Below are 13,183 nucleotides of genomic sequence, written 5' to 3' on the forward strand. Positions count from 1 at the left end.
AGCAGCAACTTCACGATAACTGCTGCAAAATGTATATGTTCAGAACTACAGCTAGTACGGAGCAAAGGAGTAAGAAAAGTGGCGTAACAAAGTACAACCAAGTTGAGCTTTTTGTTGGATGCCGAAAGTTGCATCTCTCCAGTTGCTTCACTGAAAACTGGAAATTCGCACATGCAAGTGCATTGCAACTGCAATATGCCTCTAAGTGTGAGGACACTTTTGTTGCATGTACGAACATTGCTTATATTACTGTAGTGTTCAGACCAATCTTAAGGTTGATTACAGCTTTACCTCTAAATTTCTAACTTATTTGGTTGTGAATCTTCAAGCTTAGGATGGATATAATTTTATTGTTTTGTTTGCGTGTGTATATATATATATATATATATATATATATATATATATATATATATATATATATATATATATGCAAGCCTAAATTGTCTTGTTTCCACTTTCAAATTAATTATTCGAAAATGTTAGCTTCTCATATTAAGAGATATCATTTGCAGTTCTCAATAGTTCGTATTTGTGCTTTAAGTATCTGCTGTAAGTAAGTTTTATTTATTTATTCTATTCATATGTATATTTCGTAGCTAATTTTTGCGTGTGGGACCCTATGACGTGTAAAAACTCAAAAAATATATAAATGGAAATTAAGTAGAACATGTAATTTGTATTTTATTTGTCTCGTAACATACACTGTGACATAAACAACTGCAGGGAAAACAAAAACGTGACTACTGCTAAAGATATGTGATTCACGTACAAGCGGAGTTCGTCTATGCTGTAATTCAATGGAGGCTGGATTATAAATTTCTTGGATGGACAAGATGCTAAGACCTTTGGTTTTTATCTTTCTGGGGATAGCCACAGTTGAAGAATCGATATTGTTGTTGGTGATAGTTGTTTAATCGGTGGTTGTAACTGTTTACTAAAAGTTAGTGTAGTTACGGAAGAAAGGAATGTTTGACGAGGTAAGTTTCGTGCCTCTGAAAATTACAAAATATTTTGTGCAACGAGCACATAGTAGATGTTTGGTGATGTTTTCATTTTCGTTTTTTTCCGAATAGAAAAGCGCTTTACCGATTCGTATCGTCGTTATGCGTCGATGTGGCGGAATAATCTGTTCTTGTAGATACCTATTGACTTAATACATTTCGTCGTAGTTGCGAGCATTGTATCGCCTGTTTCGGGAAATACAGTTGTGACGATATTACTTTATTTATAGAATGTACCAATGTGGTGCGGAATGTCAATGATATGTGCTATGCGCCTGCCGATGTGTGTGTCTTCGTTCCCCGATGATTGACACCTTAGCAACAACAACCGCTTATTGTGGTTTTTTATGTGTGTTTACAAATTTCTTCACAGTCTGAAGTGTTAAAGGAAATTTATGCTGTTTGATGCTAGGTAGACTCGTCTGATTTTATTGCGAATACTTCGTCTGCAATCTGCGTAATTTGTGTTCCTGTTTATCAACATCAGAGTAAATACTATGTTCAGTGTTGATAAACAGTAACGCCCATCGCACAGTGTGGTAGTGTTTCAAACGGGTGCTGTTAAATATATTTGGAGTATTTGGAAAAACGGTACCATGTATGATGCTTACTTTCTGCCGCTGACACCGATGCCATAGAAAATATCGCGTTTCGTATATGGCATCGCTTCCTGTTTTTTGATCCACTCACGACATGGTGTCTTAATATACTATATTCTATTTGAAAGTATTCATCTCCCCCTCTTTGTTAATGTGCATATAAAGTACATTGAATTTTCGTAGTCTGTGGATCCCTCTGCGTTTCGCTTGTTATAATTGTTCACATGTGTATGACATTTTTTTTTTTTTTTTTTTAAATAACTGAACAAGTTCGCCAAGTATTTGTAGCAGTTCCACCTGTTACAACATATAACATTTTTTGACCACTTGTAAAATTAATATATAACTTGTTGAAATGAAAATTTTGTGTAACACAGTAGGCTGTTTATAGCTTACGTGACAGAACGACATATTGTATTTTCAAGTACTGTACTGTAATTGGTCAGCGCCTTTCGCCAAAAGATTTCATTGTTTAATAGTGGTGTGCTGTTTATTTTGAACCTATGATGGCTTACAACTACACTTACATTGTTTTCATATAAAGAAGATACATAACTATTACACTGACAGAAAACTTTCAGCTGATGCCAATCATAGCAGTAATTTTGACAGTGCTTGTTGAATACTGGAAACTTATACACAGGTGATTTACATACATGGAATATGTGGCGTGTAATGACAATAGTGAATAAAAGTTATTTAATCATATTTCAGTTTGTTGATGTTGTTAATCCCTACTTTGTGTACAAACATGTCTAAAATTGATGACAGCCATGCTTTTTGTATTTTATTTGAAATTTCAAGATCATTTAATTTAACACTATTTGAAATGAAATAACAATTTTGCCTTTGTGGGCAACACTTCATGATTCAGCAATCTTGACTACATGTGCACAGTTGTCCCAAAGCTCAAACATTGGTTGTAATCTTCCTGTCTCTATTAATTTTTGTCTTCATACCCTGTTTTTGTTTATTTACAATGTTGTTTTTCTGTGTTTTCCCAACAAACTGTGGATATTAAAGAACTTACATGTAGCAGTATTTTACCAACAACATTCTGAATGACTTTTCTAACTCAGTACAGCAACAGCTTCAAATGTATCGTTATTTAAATAAAGCCATCCCTTTGTAGTTCTCATTTGGTTCATGAATTCAAATTGGTTATATACAGGGTTTATTTTACTTTCACTGCATTTGCTATGACGTAAGGTTTCATAATATCAACTGCCGCTAATAGCTCTTTCTTGTGGATAAGCATGTTTGTTTATTAGTGGCATGTGTTTCACCTGGCAAGATTCAGGCCCAGTCTTAATCAGACAGCTTTAGTTATTTAACATTACTGTGTACATTGTATATATGTTCATAGTGATGATGATTGATATAACGTTGAATATATGGAATTTCGGAAATGGGTTAAAGTTACTTATTGTAAATGCCTCCCCCCTGAAATCTTGGTTGTGGTGACAGACTGACCTGTAGCAGAGCCCAAGGTTTAGGTCAAGTGGAAAGGCATCAAAGAGAGATGTACAACAGCAGTGCAGAAGTAATCAGAAGTGGAGAAGTTGATTGAGAAATAATAGGATGAGGTTAGCAGCTGAGATGGAAGGACAAAACATAAATAGACAGTAATGCGAAATACATCAGTATTGTTGACAATTTGACACATACTGGTTCACTGTCGAACAAAAGGAAAATAGCTTACATGTACTGAGATGGAAGGTATGCCAATGATAGCAGGTGCTATCTCTTGAATGCATAGTGGTTTTGTATAGACACAGATTACTGGGCAGTTTGTTCCAGTGCTGTATGGCTGAAATCAAGAAAGAGATCACAAAAGACTTTGTTACCTCTGGGTACAACCAAGATGATCAGGGTGTCCCATGTGGTGTTGCAGTTACGGAATGAAGATAGGTATTTGATGTATGGGGAGAGATACTGAGGACATCAGTGACTAACAAGTAGATGAAGAAAACTGTGACTGTGTGTGTGTGTGTGTGTGTGTGTGTGTGTGTGTGTGTGTGCGCGCACGCGCTTATCCTTGGCACAGCAACTCAGAGTGCAGGAACGACTGATGTGATAAAACAGGTGATTAGTATGGGCTTAGTTTATGCAACTGTCATGCTGTGTGGAGTTATCACACAGTGTGCTCTGTTGACCCATGACATTTGTGTAAAATTTTGGCTGGCACTTTTTGTTGTGTGCTAGGTGGAAATTATCTAAATTTTTTATTATTTGAGAGAGAGATTTCGTGGATGGTGTGGCAGTTCGTTCTTGGCAATGGCAGTAGAGCACCATCATTCCTGTGCTTAAACCTGGTAAAAACCCGCGTGATGTCGATAGCTATCGGCCCATCAGCCTCACCAACATTCTCCGTAAGCTGCTGGAATGTATGGTGTGTCGGCAGTTGGGTTGGGTCCTGGAGTCACCTGGCCTACTGGCTAAATGTCAGGGCGGCTTCCGCCAGGGTTGCTCTGCTACTGATAATCTTGTGTCCCTCGGGTCTGTCAAGAACAAACTTTTCCAGATGCCAGCATCTGGTTGCCATCTTTTTTTGATTTACGAAAAGCGCATGACATGACCTGGTGACATCATATGCTTGCCACATTATACGAGTGGGGTCTCTGAGGCCCGCTCTCGATTTTTATCCACAATTTCCTGTTGCTTCATACTTCCCTTGTCCAAGTTGGTGCCTCCCATAGTTCCCCCCCATATCCAGGAGAATGGGGTCCCACAGGGCTCCGTATTGAGTGTATCTCCATTTCTAGTGGCCATTAATGGTCTAGCACCTGCTGTAGGGCCTCGATGGCTGATGGTCATGTTGGTTTTGCCTATGTTCATGGACTCCTTCCCAGATTGCTGCAGTGTTTTCACTGCAGAGCTGGCGGCCATATCTCGTGCTCTTGAGCACATCCGTTCATGCCCAGGCGAGTTATTTCTCTTGTGTACTGACTCCTTTAGCAGCCTACAAGGTATCGACGAGTGCTACCCTCGTCATTATTTGATACTGACCATCCAGGAGTCCATCTATGCCCTGAAATGGTCCAGTGGTGTTTGTCTGGACCCCAGGTGATGTCGGAATCCCAGGCAACAAACTTGCCAACAGGCTATGTGGAAACCGCTTATGGAGATCGGCTTCTCTGAAACTAACCTGTGTTCTGTATAATGCCGCGAGGTTTTGCGGCTTTGGGAGACTTAATCACTTAACCTCAGTACGCACAACAAGCTGCATGCCTATAAGGAAACTACGAATGTGTGGAAGACCTCCATGCGTGCCTCTCACAGGGATTCTGTCAGCTCTGCATTGGCCATACTTGGCTGATGCATGGTTGCCTTCTCTGTCGCGAGGACCCACTTGGTGTCGCTGTGGCTCACAAATGACGGTCATCTATCTCTTGCTGGACTGCCCACTTTTAACCGCTCTTTGGCGGACTTTTAACCTTCCCAGCAACCTACTTTCAGTGTTGGGCGACAGTGCCTCAACAGCAGCTTTAGTTTTACGTTTTATTCATGAGGGTGAGTTTTATCTTTTGTCCCTGTGTGTCCTCCACCCTAGTGCCTTCATGGTGGAGGTTTTAATGTGTTGCAGAGCTGCTGGTTTTTCCTTCTTATCCTCATGGTCAGCCAGCCTTGGTAACCTGCTTTCTTGTTTTAACCTCTTCTACCTGTTTCTTACGTCTTTGTGGTTTTCTTGTCCCCTTTTGTCCATTTAAGTGTTTGTTGCCCTTCAGTCCTTGTTGTGGTTTTTCCTTTCATTCTGTTTTGTGGTGTAAGTCTCATTGTCTTATTCTCACCCTTGTGGCATTGTTTCCTTTGGAGCAAAGGACCAATGACCTTGTAATTTGGTCCCTTCCCCCTTCTTTTAAACCAACCAACCAATCATGTTCTACAGTGTCAACATGTGGCCTTGGCATGCTCAGTCGCCAGATCTGTCTCCAGTCAAGCACATAATAGGCCGTCATTGGACGACAACTCCATTGTCATCCATGTACAGCATTAACTGTCCCTATATTAACAGGCTAAATGCAACAGACATGGAACTCCATCCCACAAACTGACATCTGGCACCTGTACAACACAGTGCATACACATTTGCATGCTTGCATTCAACATTCTGGCAATTACCACAGATTATTAATGTACCAGCACTTCACATTTGCAATGGCATATCTTACTGTTGAATTAACCTCTGAATTTTTTCGATGCAAATGCGGGGTCAGTGGGAGTTGGTGGCATGCCCCCATACTGCGGAAGTGAGATTGTGAGATCATGTGTGGTGGTGTTCATAGAAATACGCATATAGTGAGAGTTGAACCATGGAAGGCTGAGTTTATGTAAAGTTGTGTCCAGATTGGTGTGGTGATTTATATTGAAGCTACTATGGTGATGCACGACGGCTACTCATAATGTCAGAGCAGGCAGGGGTTCAGAGTCTGGAGAAGAGTGCGGGGTGAAGTTTGGTGATTGTGAGACTGAGTAGCTTGGGAGATGTATGTATAACACACAATGAAATTGGACTCAGAATTGTAGAGAGAGTCTGTCCTTATTGTCGATTAGAAGTTAATCAATTTGTACTTGGGATAATGAAATGGCTTTGTGAACGTACCAATGCCTGTTACTATGTAATATTAGCCACTTCACAGGAAAAGTCTGGAAGGCGGAATTCCTCCAAAATGATTAAGAAGAATGTTTCATGGAGGAGAGAAGCCTCGCACAATGTTACCTAGACAAATGTATTCCTGAAATTTCATTACTGTACATTAATTCTCTTTCCTTGTGGCAATTTTTTTCTCTCAGTGTATATTAGTGTGTGGCATGTGATGTGGTTCATCAAGAGCTATAATACTCATTTTGTTAGTATGGAAGACTGTCTATAAATTCTCTCTGCAGGAGGAATATTAATTGCAGGTCTACATTTGTGTCATGATAATCCAACTTTTGGTGGTTTACGTATATTTTGTGTCATGACTTTCATTGTCGTGACAATAAATCTGTAGCTGCAAGATTGTCTCATTTCTCTTCATGGTTTTGACAGTGAACAACTGTCCGTCCGTCTGGTCCTGCAGCTTTTTTTTTGTTTTAGAACACACACTACTACTCCAGATTTTGTTTTTGTTTTGGACTGTTAGGTAATTTTTGGGAGCTTTGTTTCTTCCTCTTCTTTGTTTGCTTTTGTTCTGTGATGCTATCCCTTCTTTTATACAGATATGCTAAATATTCTTTTTCAATTTTGGCTGCTTTCATTTGGTTATCATCAGATTTTCATGTTTGTCTTTTATTATCTGTGATTTTTATCAGCAGTTTGTGTTGCAGTAATTCAGTCTGTTTGTTTATTACTTCATTTCGTAGCTATTTTTCTAAACAAACAGGCTGTTGCATTGAGTTACATGTGTCTTTCACCTATTGTTCCTTGGTTTCTTTTTTTATTTATTTTTTTCAGGGGGGGGGGGTTACTCTATTTAGTCTACCTTAATTATCTGTTATGTTCATGCATATGCGAGTAATTCGGATAACTGCTTTGTTGGAGAGTGAAGACTCCTTTCATTGCCACAAATGGAATTGCTCTGCATATCATCTGAGTGGGTTCTAGTATGGCAGTTGAGCATAGGGTAGACAAGGTGTGCAACAGCAATATTTATGAAACTTCCTGGCAGATTAAAACACTCCACTGCAGAGTGAAAATCTCATTCTGGAAACATCCCTCAAGCTGTAGCTAAGCCATCTCTTCGCAGTATCCTTTCTTTCAGGAGTGCTAGTTCTCCAGGTTCGCATTAGAGCTTCTGTAAAGTTTGAAAGGTAGGAGACGAGATACTGGCAGAAGTGAAGCTGTGAGGACGGGGCGTGAGTCGTGCTTGAGTAGCTCAATGGTAGAGTATTTGCCCGCGAAAGGCAAAGGTCCCGAGTTCGAGTCTCGGCCCGGCACACAGTTTTAATCTGCCAGGAAGTTTCATATCAGCGCACACTCCGCAGCAGAGTGAAAATCTCATTCTGGAAGCAATATTTCTATTTTCACCAGAGGCTGGATGTCTATTGCATGGAACATACTATCAAAGAGGTCATACTGACGTAACGTTTTTTGTGTGCCATCATCTCAGTGATGTATTGTGGTTACCTTGATTTGGAGAAACCCGCCACTCTCAGATTTAGCTGTCAGGCTCTGCAACAAATTGATGTTGTCTGATCTTGATGACATTTATTGAAAGATGGGAGTACTAGGTAGATATGTTTCAGTGCAGCGACTCATAATTCAGAACTAGACAGTAGTTGGGTGAGCAGCTTTACTATTCACAGGAACCTCTTCGCTATGTAGTACAGCTTTTATGTATATCCCTTTTCTCTCTCCTTATGCCACAGAGGTTGTCTGAGTCTTGAAATGCTGTCATTGGTTGCTTGCAGCAAAAGAAGTTTGTCTCAGTGTATGTATGACAGTATACATTGGAACAAGCTAAGTGAGTACGAGTGCCCTATTGGACAGTGTTGGAACACCCTGCACTAGGTATTTAGACAAAGACTACAAAAAGACTTTAATGAATTTGCTACTGAAAATCTTCAAGCAAATGAAGAAAAAGCACCAACTAAATTTATCAGTAACTTCAAGATACTACTGATTTGAAGTAAAATGGTTAAACTGAAATGGTAGTTTTTGTTATTTGGCTTACTGTTTCCTGCAGTGAACTTTGAGAACCTTCATGACTGCCGAGTTACAGTTATGAACCCATAAAGCATCTACAGTATGGCATTATTACTGGTTAGCGTAGAAAAAAAATGAAAAATATGGATACAGATTCTAGAATTCATTGCTATGGTTTATTCCTTATGTAGTATACACTAAATGACATGACTAATCACATTGCAAATTTGTGTTCTTTCTCTACAGTTTATTACTGTGCTGCTGTTATTTTACATGAAGCTTAATATGTTGATTATGTGTTATTCAGTTAATTATGTGTTAGTGAATATATTGATTACTGTGAGCTGTATTTTGTTGCCTTTTGCATTGTTAAATAAAAATATGTTCAGCTTTTATGGAAGTCACAGATCTCTCAGTAGAGTCTGTGTCAGTTGATAAAACCATATGAAATTTAAACATGATGACAATCAAAAGAATCAGAATTTATACGCGAGATTGAGTTACAATTGAGAACTTTTCTTTATATTTGTGGATGTAATCTACACGAACTGTGTGCTACAAAGAACGAATAAATTCTGTTTATGGAGTGAAATACAGAGTTTGAGGAATTACATGAAGACATTGGAGGAGCAGAAGATGCCTCAGAACTTTACTCCCATCACAAAAGTGGTAAGTTTTAGATGCTGTGTGTTTGGTTGTACGTCCCTTTTTATAAATGAATATGATTGTTACAACATGACAAGTTTAGTAATAGTTATTTGTGTGTGTGTGTGTGTGTGTGTGTGTGTGTGTGTGTGTGTGTGCGCGTGCGTGCGTGTGTGTGTGTGTGCGCGTGCGCGTATGTGTGTGCGCGTGCGCGTATGTGTGTGTGTGTGTGTGTGTGTGTGTGTGTGTGTGTGCGTGCTTGATAGAGAGAGAGAGAGAGAGATTGATTATACCCTAAGCGGAACATTATTTGTACATACTTCTAATTTACTATTTCCAGAGTAGTATAACTACTACATTTTTTTCCAGTGTAACCAAGAAACTCCAGAATCTCATTAATTTGGACTGGCACCATATAACATGGAAGGTTATGCACGTATCAACCAGTCACATGAAGATTTTGATGATTTAAATATAGAAAGAAGATTTTCTGTTGGTGGCCGGCAGTTGGACATACATGAAAAAGAACGGGTATGGGGGCAAAAGAGATTTTTGTTATACTGTCCAGACTCAAATTCATGTTTGCATATAACTTTTGGAATTCGAACAGGTTTATCTTCTCTTACAGCATGGTACAAATAGCTTAAGCACTACTCTAATGTGGCAGTCTTTGTACATGCAAAATTTCTTGGGTAACCTTTTCCATCATCACACCTATAGACCATGCCACACAGCTATCCAGTATATAACTTTGATATTTTTGTTCCTGACATGGAACACAGACACAGCTCGTGGATACCTGGCAACATTTTCTTCCCAGATGGTCCTTCCAATTTGGACAACTGTTTCCGATTGTCACTTTATTTTCATTAATGATGTTCTGTACTTGTTACATACTGTTAAAGCAGAATAAAACCTTATCAGTAACAGCAAGTATTTCCCTTCGCTAGTTAGTGTCATTTCTTCCAAGTACATATTTAGTGTGTTGAACAAGAGAGATATCACTAATAATCGGTTGGATGATTATGGAAGAGAGCAATGAAAATGGAACAGGTACAACAGGAGAAAATGAGTTAAAGAGTTATAGAGTTATTGAGAGGGATAATGAAAGTACCCCAGTCACAGTAGATGGCATCATGTTCTGAAGAAATGAGGAATGCTGTTGCATAGGTAATAAAATGTTGATGTCATCAGAAAGTTTAATTTACTAATTTCATGTTAAAATGGGTATGGATTCCGTAGAAACACTGGAACACGTGAGGCAATACTGACCTTACGACTTACCTTAGAAGAAAGATTAAGGAAAGGCAAACCTATGTTTCTAGCATTTGTAGACTTAGAGAAAGCTTTCGACAATGTTGACTGGAATACTCTCTTTCAAATTCTGAAGGTGGCAGGGGTAAAATACAGGGAGCGAAAGGCTATTTACAATTTGTACAGAAACCAGATGGCAGTTATAGGAGTCGAGGGACATGAAAGGGAAGCAGTGGTTGGGAAGGGAGTAAGACAGGGTTGTAGCCTCTCCCCGATGTTGTTCAATCTGTATATTGAGCAAGCAGTAAAGGAAACAAAAGAAAAATTCGGAGTAGGTATTAAAATTCATGGAGAAGAAATAAAAACTTTGAGGTTCGCCGATGACATTGTAATTCTGTCAGAGACAGCAAAGGACTTGGAAGAGCAGTTGAACAGAATGGACAGTGTCTTGAAAGGGGTATAAGATGAACATCAACAAAAGCAAAATGAGGATAATGGAATGTAGTCGAATTAAGTCGGGTGATGCTGAGGGAATTAGATTAGGAAATGAGACACTTAAAGTAGTAAAGGAGTTTTGCTATTTGGGGAGCAAAGTAACTGATGATGGTCGAAGTAGAGAGGATATAAAATGTAGACTGGCAATGGCAAGGAAAGCGTTTCTGAAGAAGAGAAATTTGTTAACATTGAGTATAGATTTAAGTGTCAGGAAGTCATTTCTGAAAGCATTTGTATGGAGTGTAGCCATGTATGGAAGTGAAGCATGGACGATAACTAGTTTGGACAAGAAGAGAATAGAAGCTTTCGAAATGTGGTGCTACAGAAGAATGCTGAAGATTAGATGGGTAGATCACATAACTAATGAGGAAGTATTGAATAGGATTGGGGAGAAGAGAAGTTTGTGGCACAACTTGAGCAGAAGAAGGGATCGGTTGGTAGGACATGTTCTGAGGCATCAATGGATCACCAATTTAGTATTGGAGGGCAGTGTGGAGGGTAAAAATCCTAGAGGGAGACCAAGAGATGAATACACTAAGCAGATTCAGAAGGATGTAGGTTGCAGTAGGTACTGGGAGATGAAGAAGCTTGCACAGGATAGAGTTGCATGGAGAGCTGCATCAAACCAGTCTCAAGACTGAAGACCACAACAACATGTTAAAATAGAAAAGATAAAATTTCTTATCAAACCCAGAGTGACTTGCCCAGGAATGCTGGAGTCTTATCAGTGAAAAGTATGTTGCTATGTTTAGTAAAACTTGTTTGTTTAGCAGAACTACTTTCAATTTTATTTTCAAATCTAATGATGGAAACTCCAGGTTGCAATATCAACAGTATTAGAAAAGGATAAATTACTACTCACCGTAAAAATGATCCATTGAGTTGCAGACAGGCACAATGAAAAAACTGACACATTATAGCATTTGGCCAAAGCCATCTTTAGCAGTTAAAAAAAAAACACACACACACATTCACACAAGCAAGCACATCTCACACGCAAATGACTTTTGCCACTGACCAAACAGCTCCAACCGGAATGCATCTGTCATGTGGGAATAGAAATCTGGAGTGGGGCAGGAAAGGTGGAGGGATGACAGGGTATGGGTGGGGGGAGAATGGTACTGTCTGGCGGAGTGTACAGGAGCTATAGACTACCAGGTGCAGTGTCTGGAGGTGGGATGTCGGGGGAAAAAATAGGGAGTGGAAAAGGAGGAGAACAGAAAAGGAGAGGAGCAGGGAAGTGGAAAGCACAAGCAGCTACAGCGGCAGAGGATGGCACATGAAGAGGGTGAGAGAATGTGAAAAGGGAAGAGGTGATAGGATGAAGGGATGGAAACTGTCGCGTGGTGGAGGGGGGGGGGGTAGTAGGTTACTGTAGGCTGAGACCGGGATGATTTTGCAAGTGGAAAATGTGTTTTAAGGATAACTCCCATCTGCTTAGTTCATAAAATCTGGTGGTAGAGGGGAGGATCCATTGACCTGGGGTTCTGCAGCAGCAATTGAAATCAAGCGTATTATTTTCAGCGTCATGTTGTGCCATGGGGTGGTCTGTTTTGCTCTTGGCCACAGTTTTATGTTGGCTGTTCATTCTTGTGGACAGCTGGTTGGTAGTCATACCAATATAAACAGCTGTGCAATGCTTGCAGCATAGTTGGCTTACAACATGGCCGGTTTCACAGGTGGCCCAGCCTCTGATGGGGTAAGATAAGCCTGTTACAGGACTGTAGTAGTAAGTGCTGGGTGGGTGCATTTGGCAGGTCTTACACCTAGGTCTTCCACAAGGATATGATCCCTGTGGCAAGGGGTTGGGATTGGGTGGAGCATAGGGATGGACAAGAATGTTGCGGAGGTTGAGTTTGCTACAGAACACCACTTCAGGATAGGTGAGAAGGGTCTTGGTTAGGATGTCCTTCATTTCAGGGAATGATGAAAGATGTGGTTCAGTTGTTTCAGTCGGAGGTGGTATTGGTTGATGAAGAGGGACACTCTTTTGTAGCTGGCTCTCGGGGTTGATGGGATTATTGTGTTGTTTGGGGAAATGGCATGGGAAATTTTTTTGATGACCAGGTCCAAGGCAGAGCGCATGTCTGTGAAGGCCTTGATGAGAGCTTCAGCATACTGGGAAAGGGAGTTCTTGTCACAGCAGATATGCCATCCCCAGGTGGCAAGTCTGCATGAGAGGGGTGGAAGGGATGGCAGCTGTCCAAATGTAGTTACTGTTGGTGGTTATAATGTGGATGGATCCATCAGAGTGGAGAAGCTCAACATCTAGGAAAGTGGAATGCTGGGTTGAGGAGGACCAGATGATGCTGGTGGAGGAATGATGTCTAAAGGGATAGGGTGTCTTGGCCCTGAGTCCAGATCATGAAGATATCATCAATGAACCTGAACAAACCAGGTGTTTTTGGCCCTGGGAGGCTAGGAAGGTTTCCTCTAGATGTCCATAAACAGGTTGGCATAGGAGTGTGCCATGCAGGTGACCATGACTGTGCTACAGATTTGTTTGTATACCTTCCCTTCAGAGGAGAGTAATTGTGTGTTAGGATAAATTTATTAATATT

General features: G+C 40.2%; 1 protein-coding gene across 3 annotated transcripts in view; it reads left to right on the forward strand.

The window, feature by feature from the left end:
* Positions 1-761: 761 nt before the first annotated feature.
* Positions 762-13,183, forward strand: part of LOC126236321 (uncharacterized protein CG7065-like) — an 85,793-nt gene continuing 73,371 nt past the window's right edge. Inside the window, exons 1-3 of one of the 3 annotated variants that reach the window (XM_049945537.1) lie at positions 762-977; positions 8,792-8,897; positions 9,243-9,404. In XM_049945537.1, the coding sequence (XP_049801494.1) occupies positions 9,294-9,404 (111 nt within the window). In that variant the 5' untranslated portion in view covers positions 762-977; positions 8,792-8,897; positions 9,243-9,293. The remainder of the gene's footprint in view (positions 978-8,791; positions 8,898-9,242; positions 9,405-13,183) is intronic. The other 2 variants (XM_049945536.1, XM_049945538.1) reach the window with 2 other exon arrangements.

This window comes from Schistocerca nitens, chromosome 2 (assembly GCF_023898315.1).
Source record: "Schistocerca nitens isolate TAMUIC-IGC-003100 chromosome 2, iqSchNite1.1, whole genome shotgun sequence".
NCBI classification, from domain to species: domain Eukaryota; kingdom Metazoa; phylum Arthropoda; class Insecta; order Orthoptera; family Acrididae; genus Schistocerca; species Schistocerca nitens.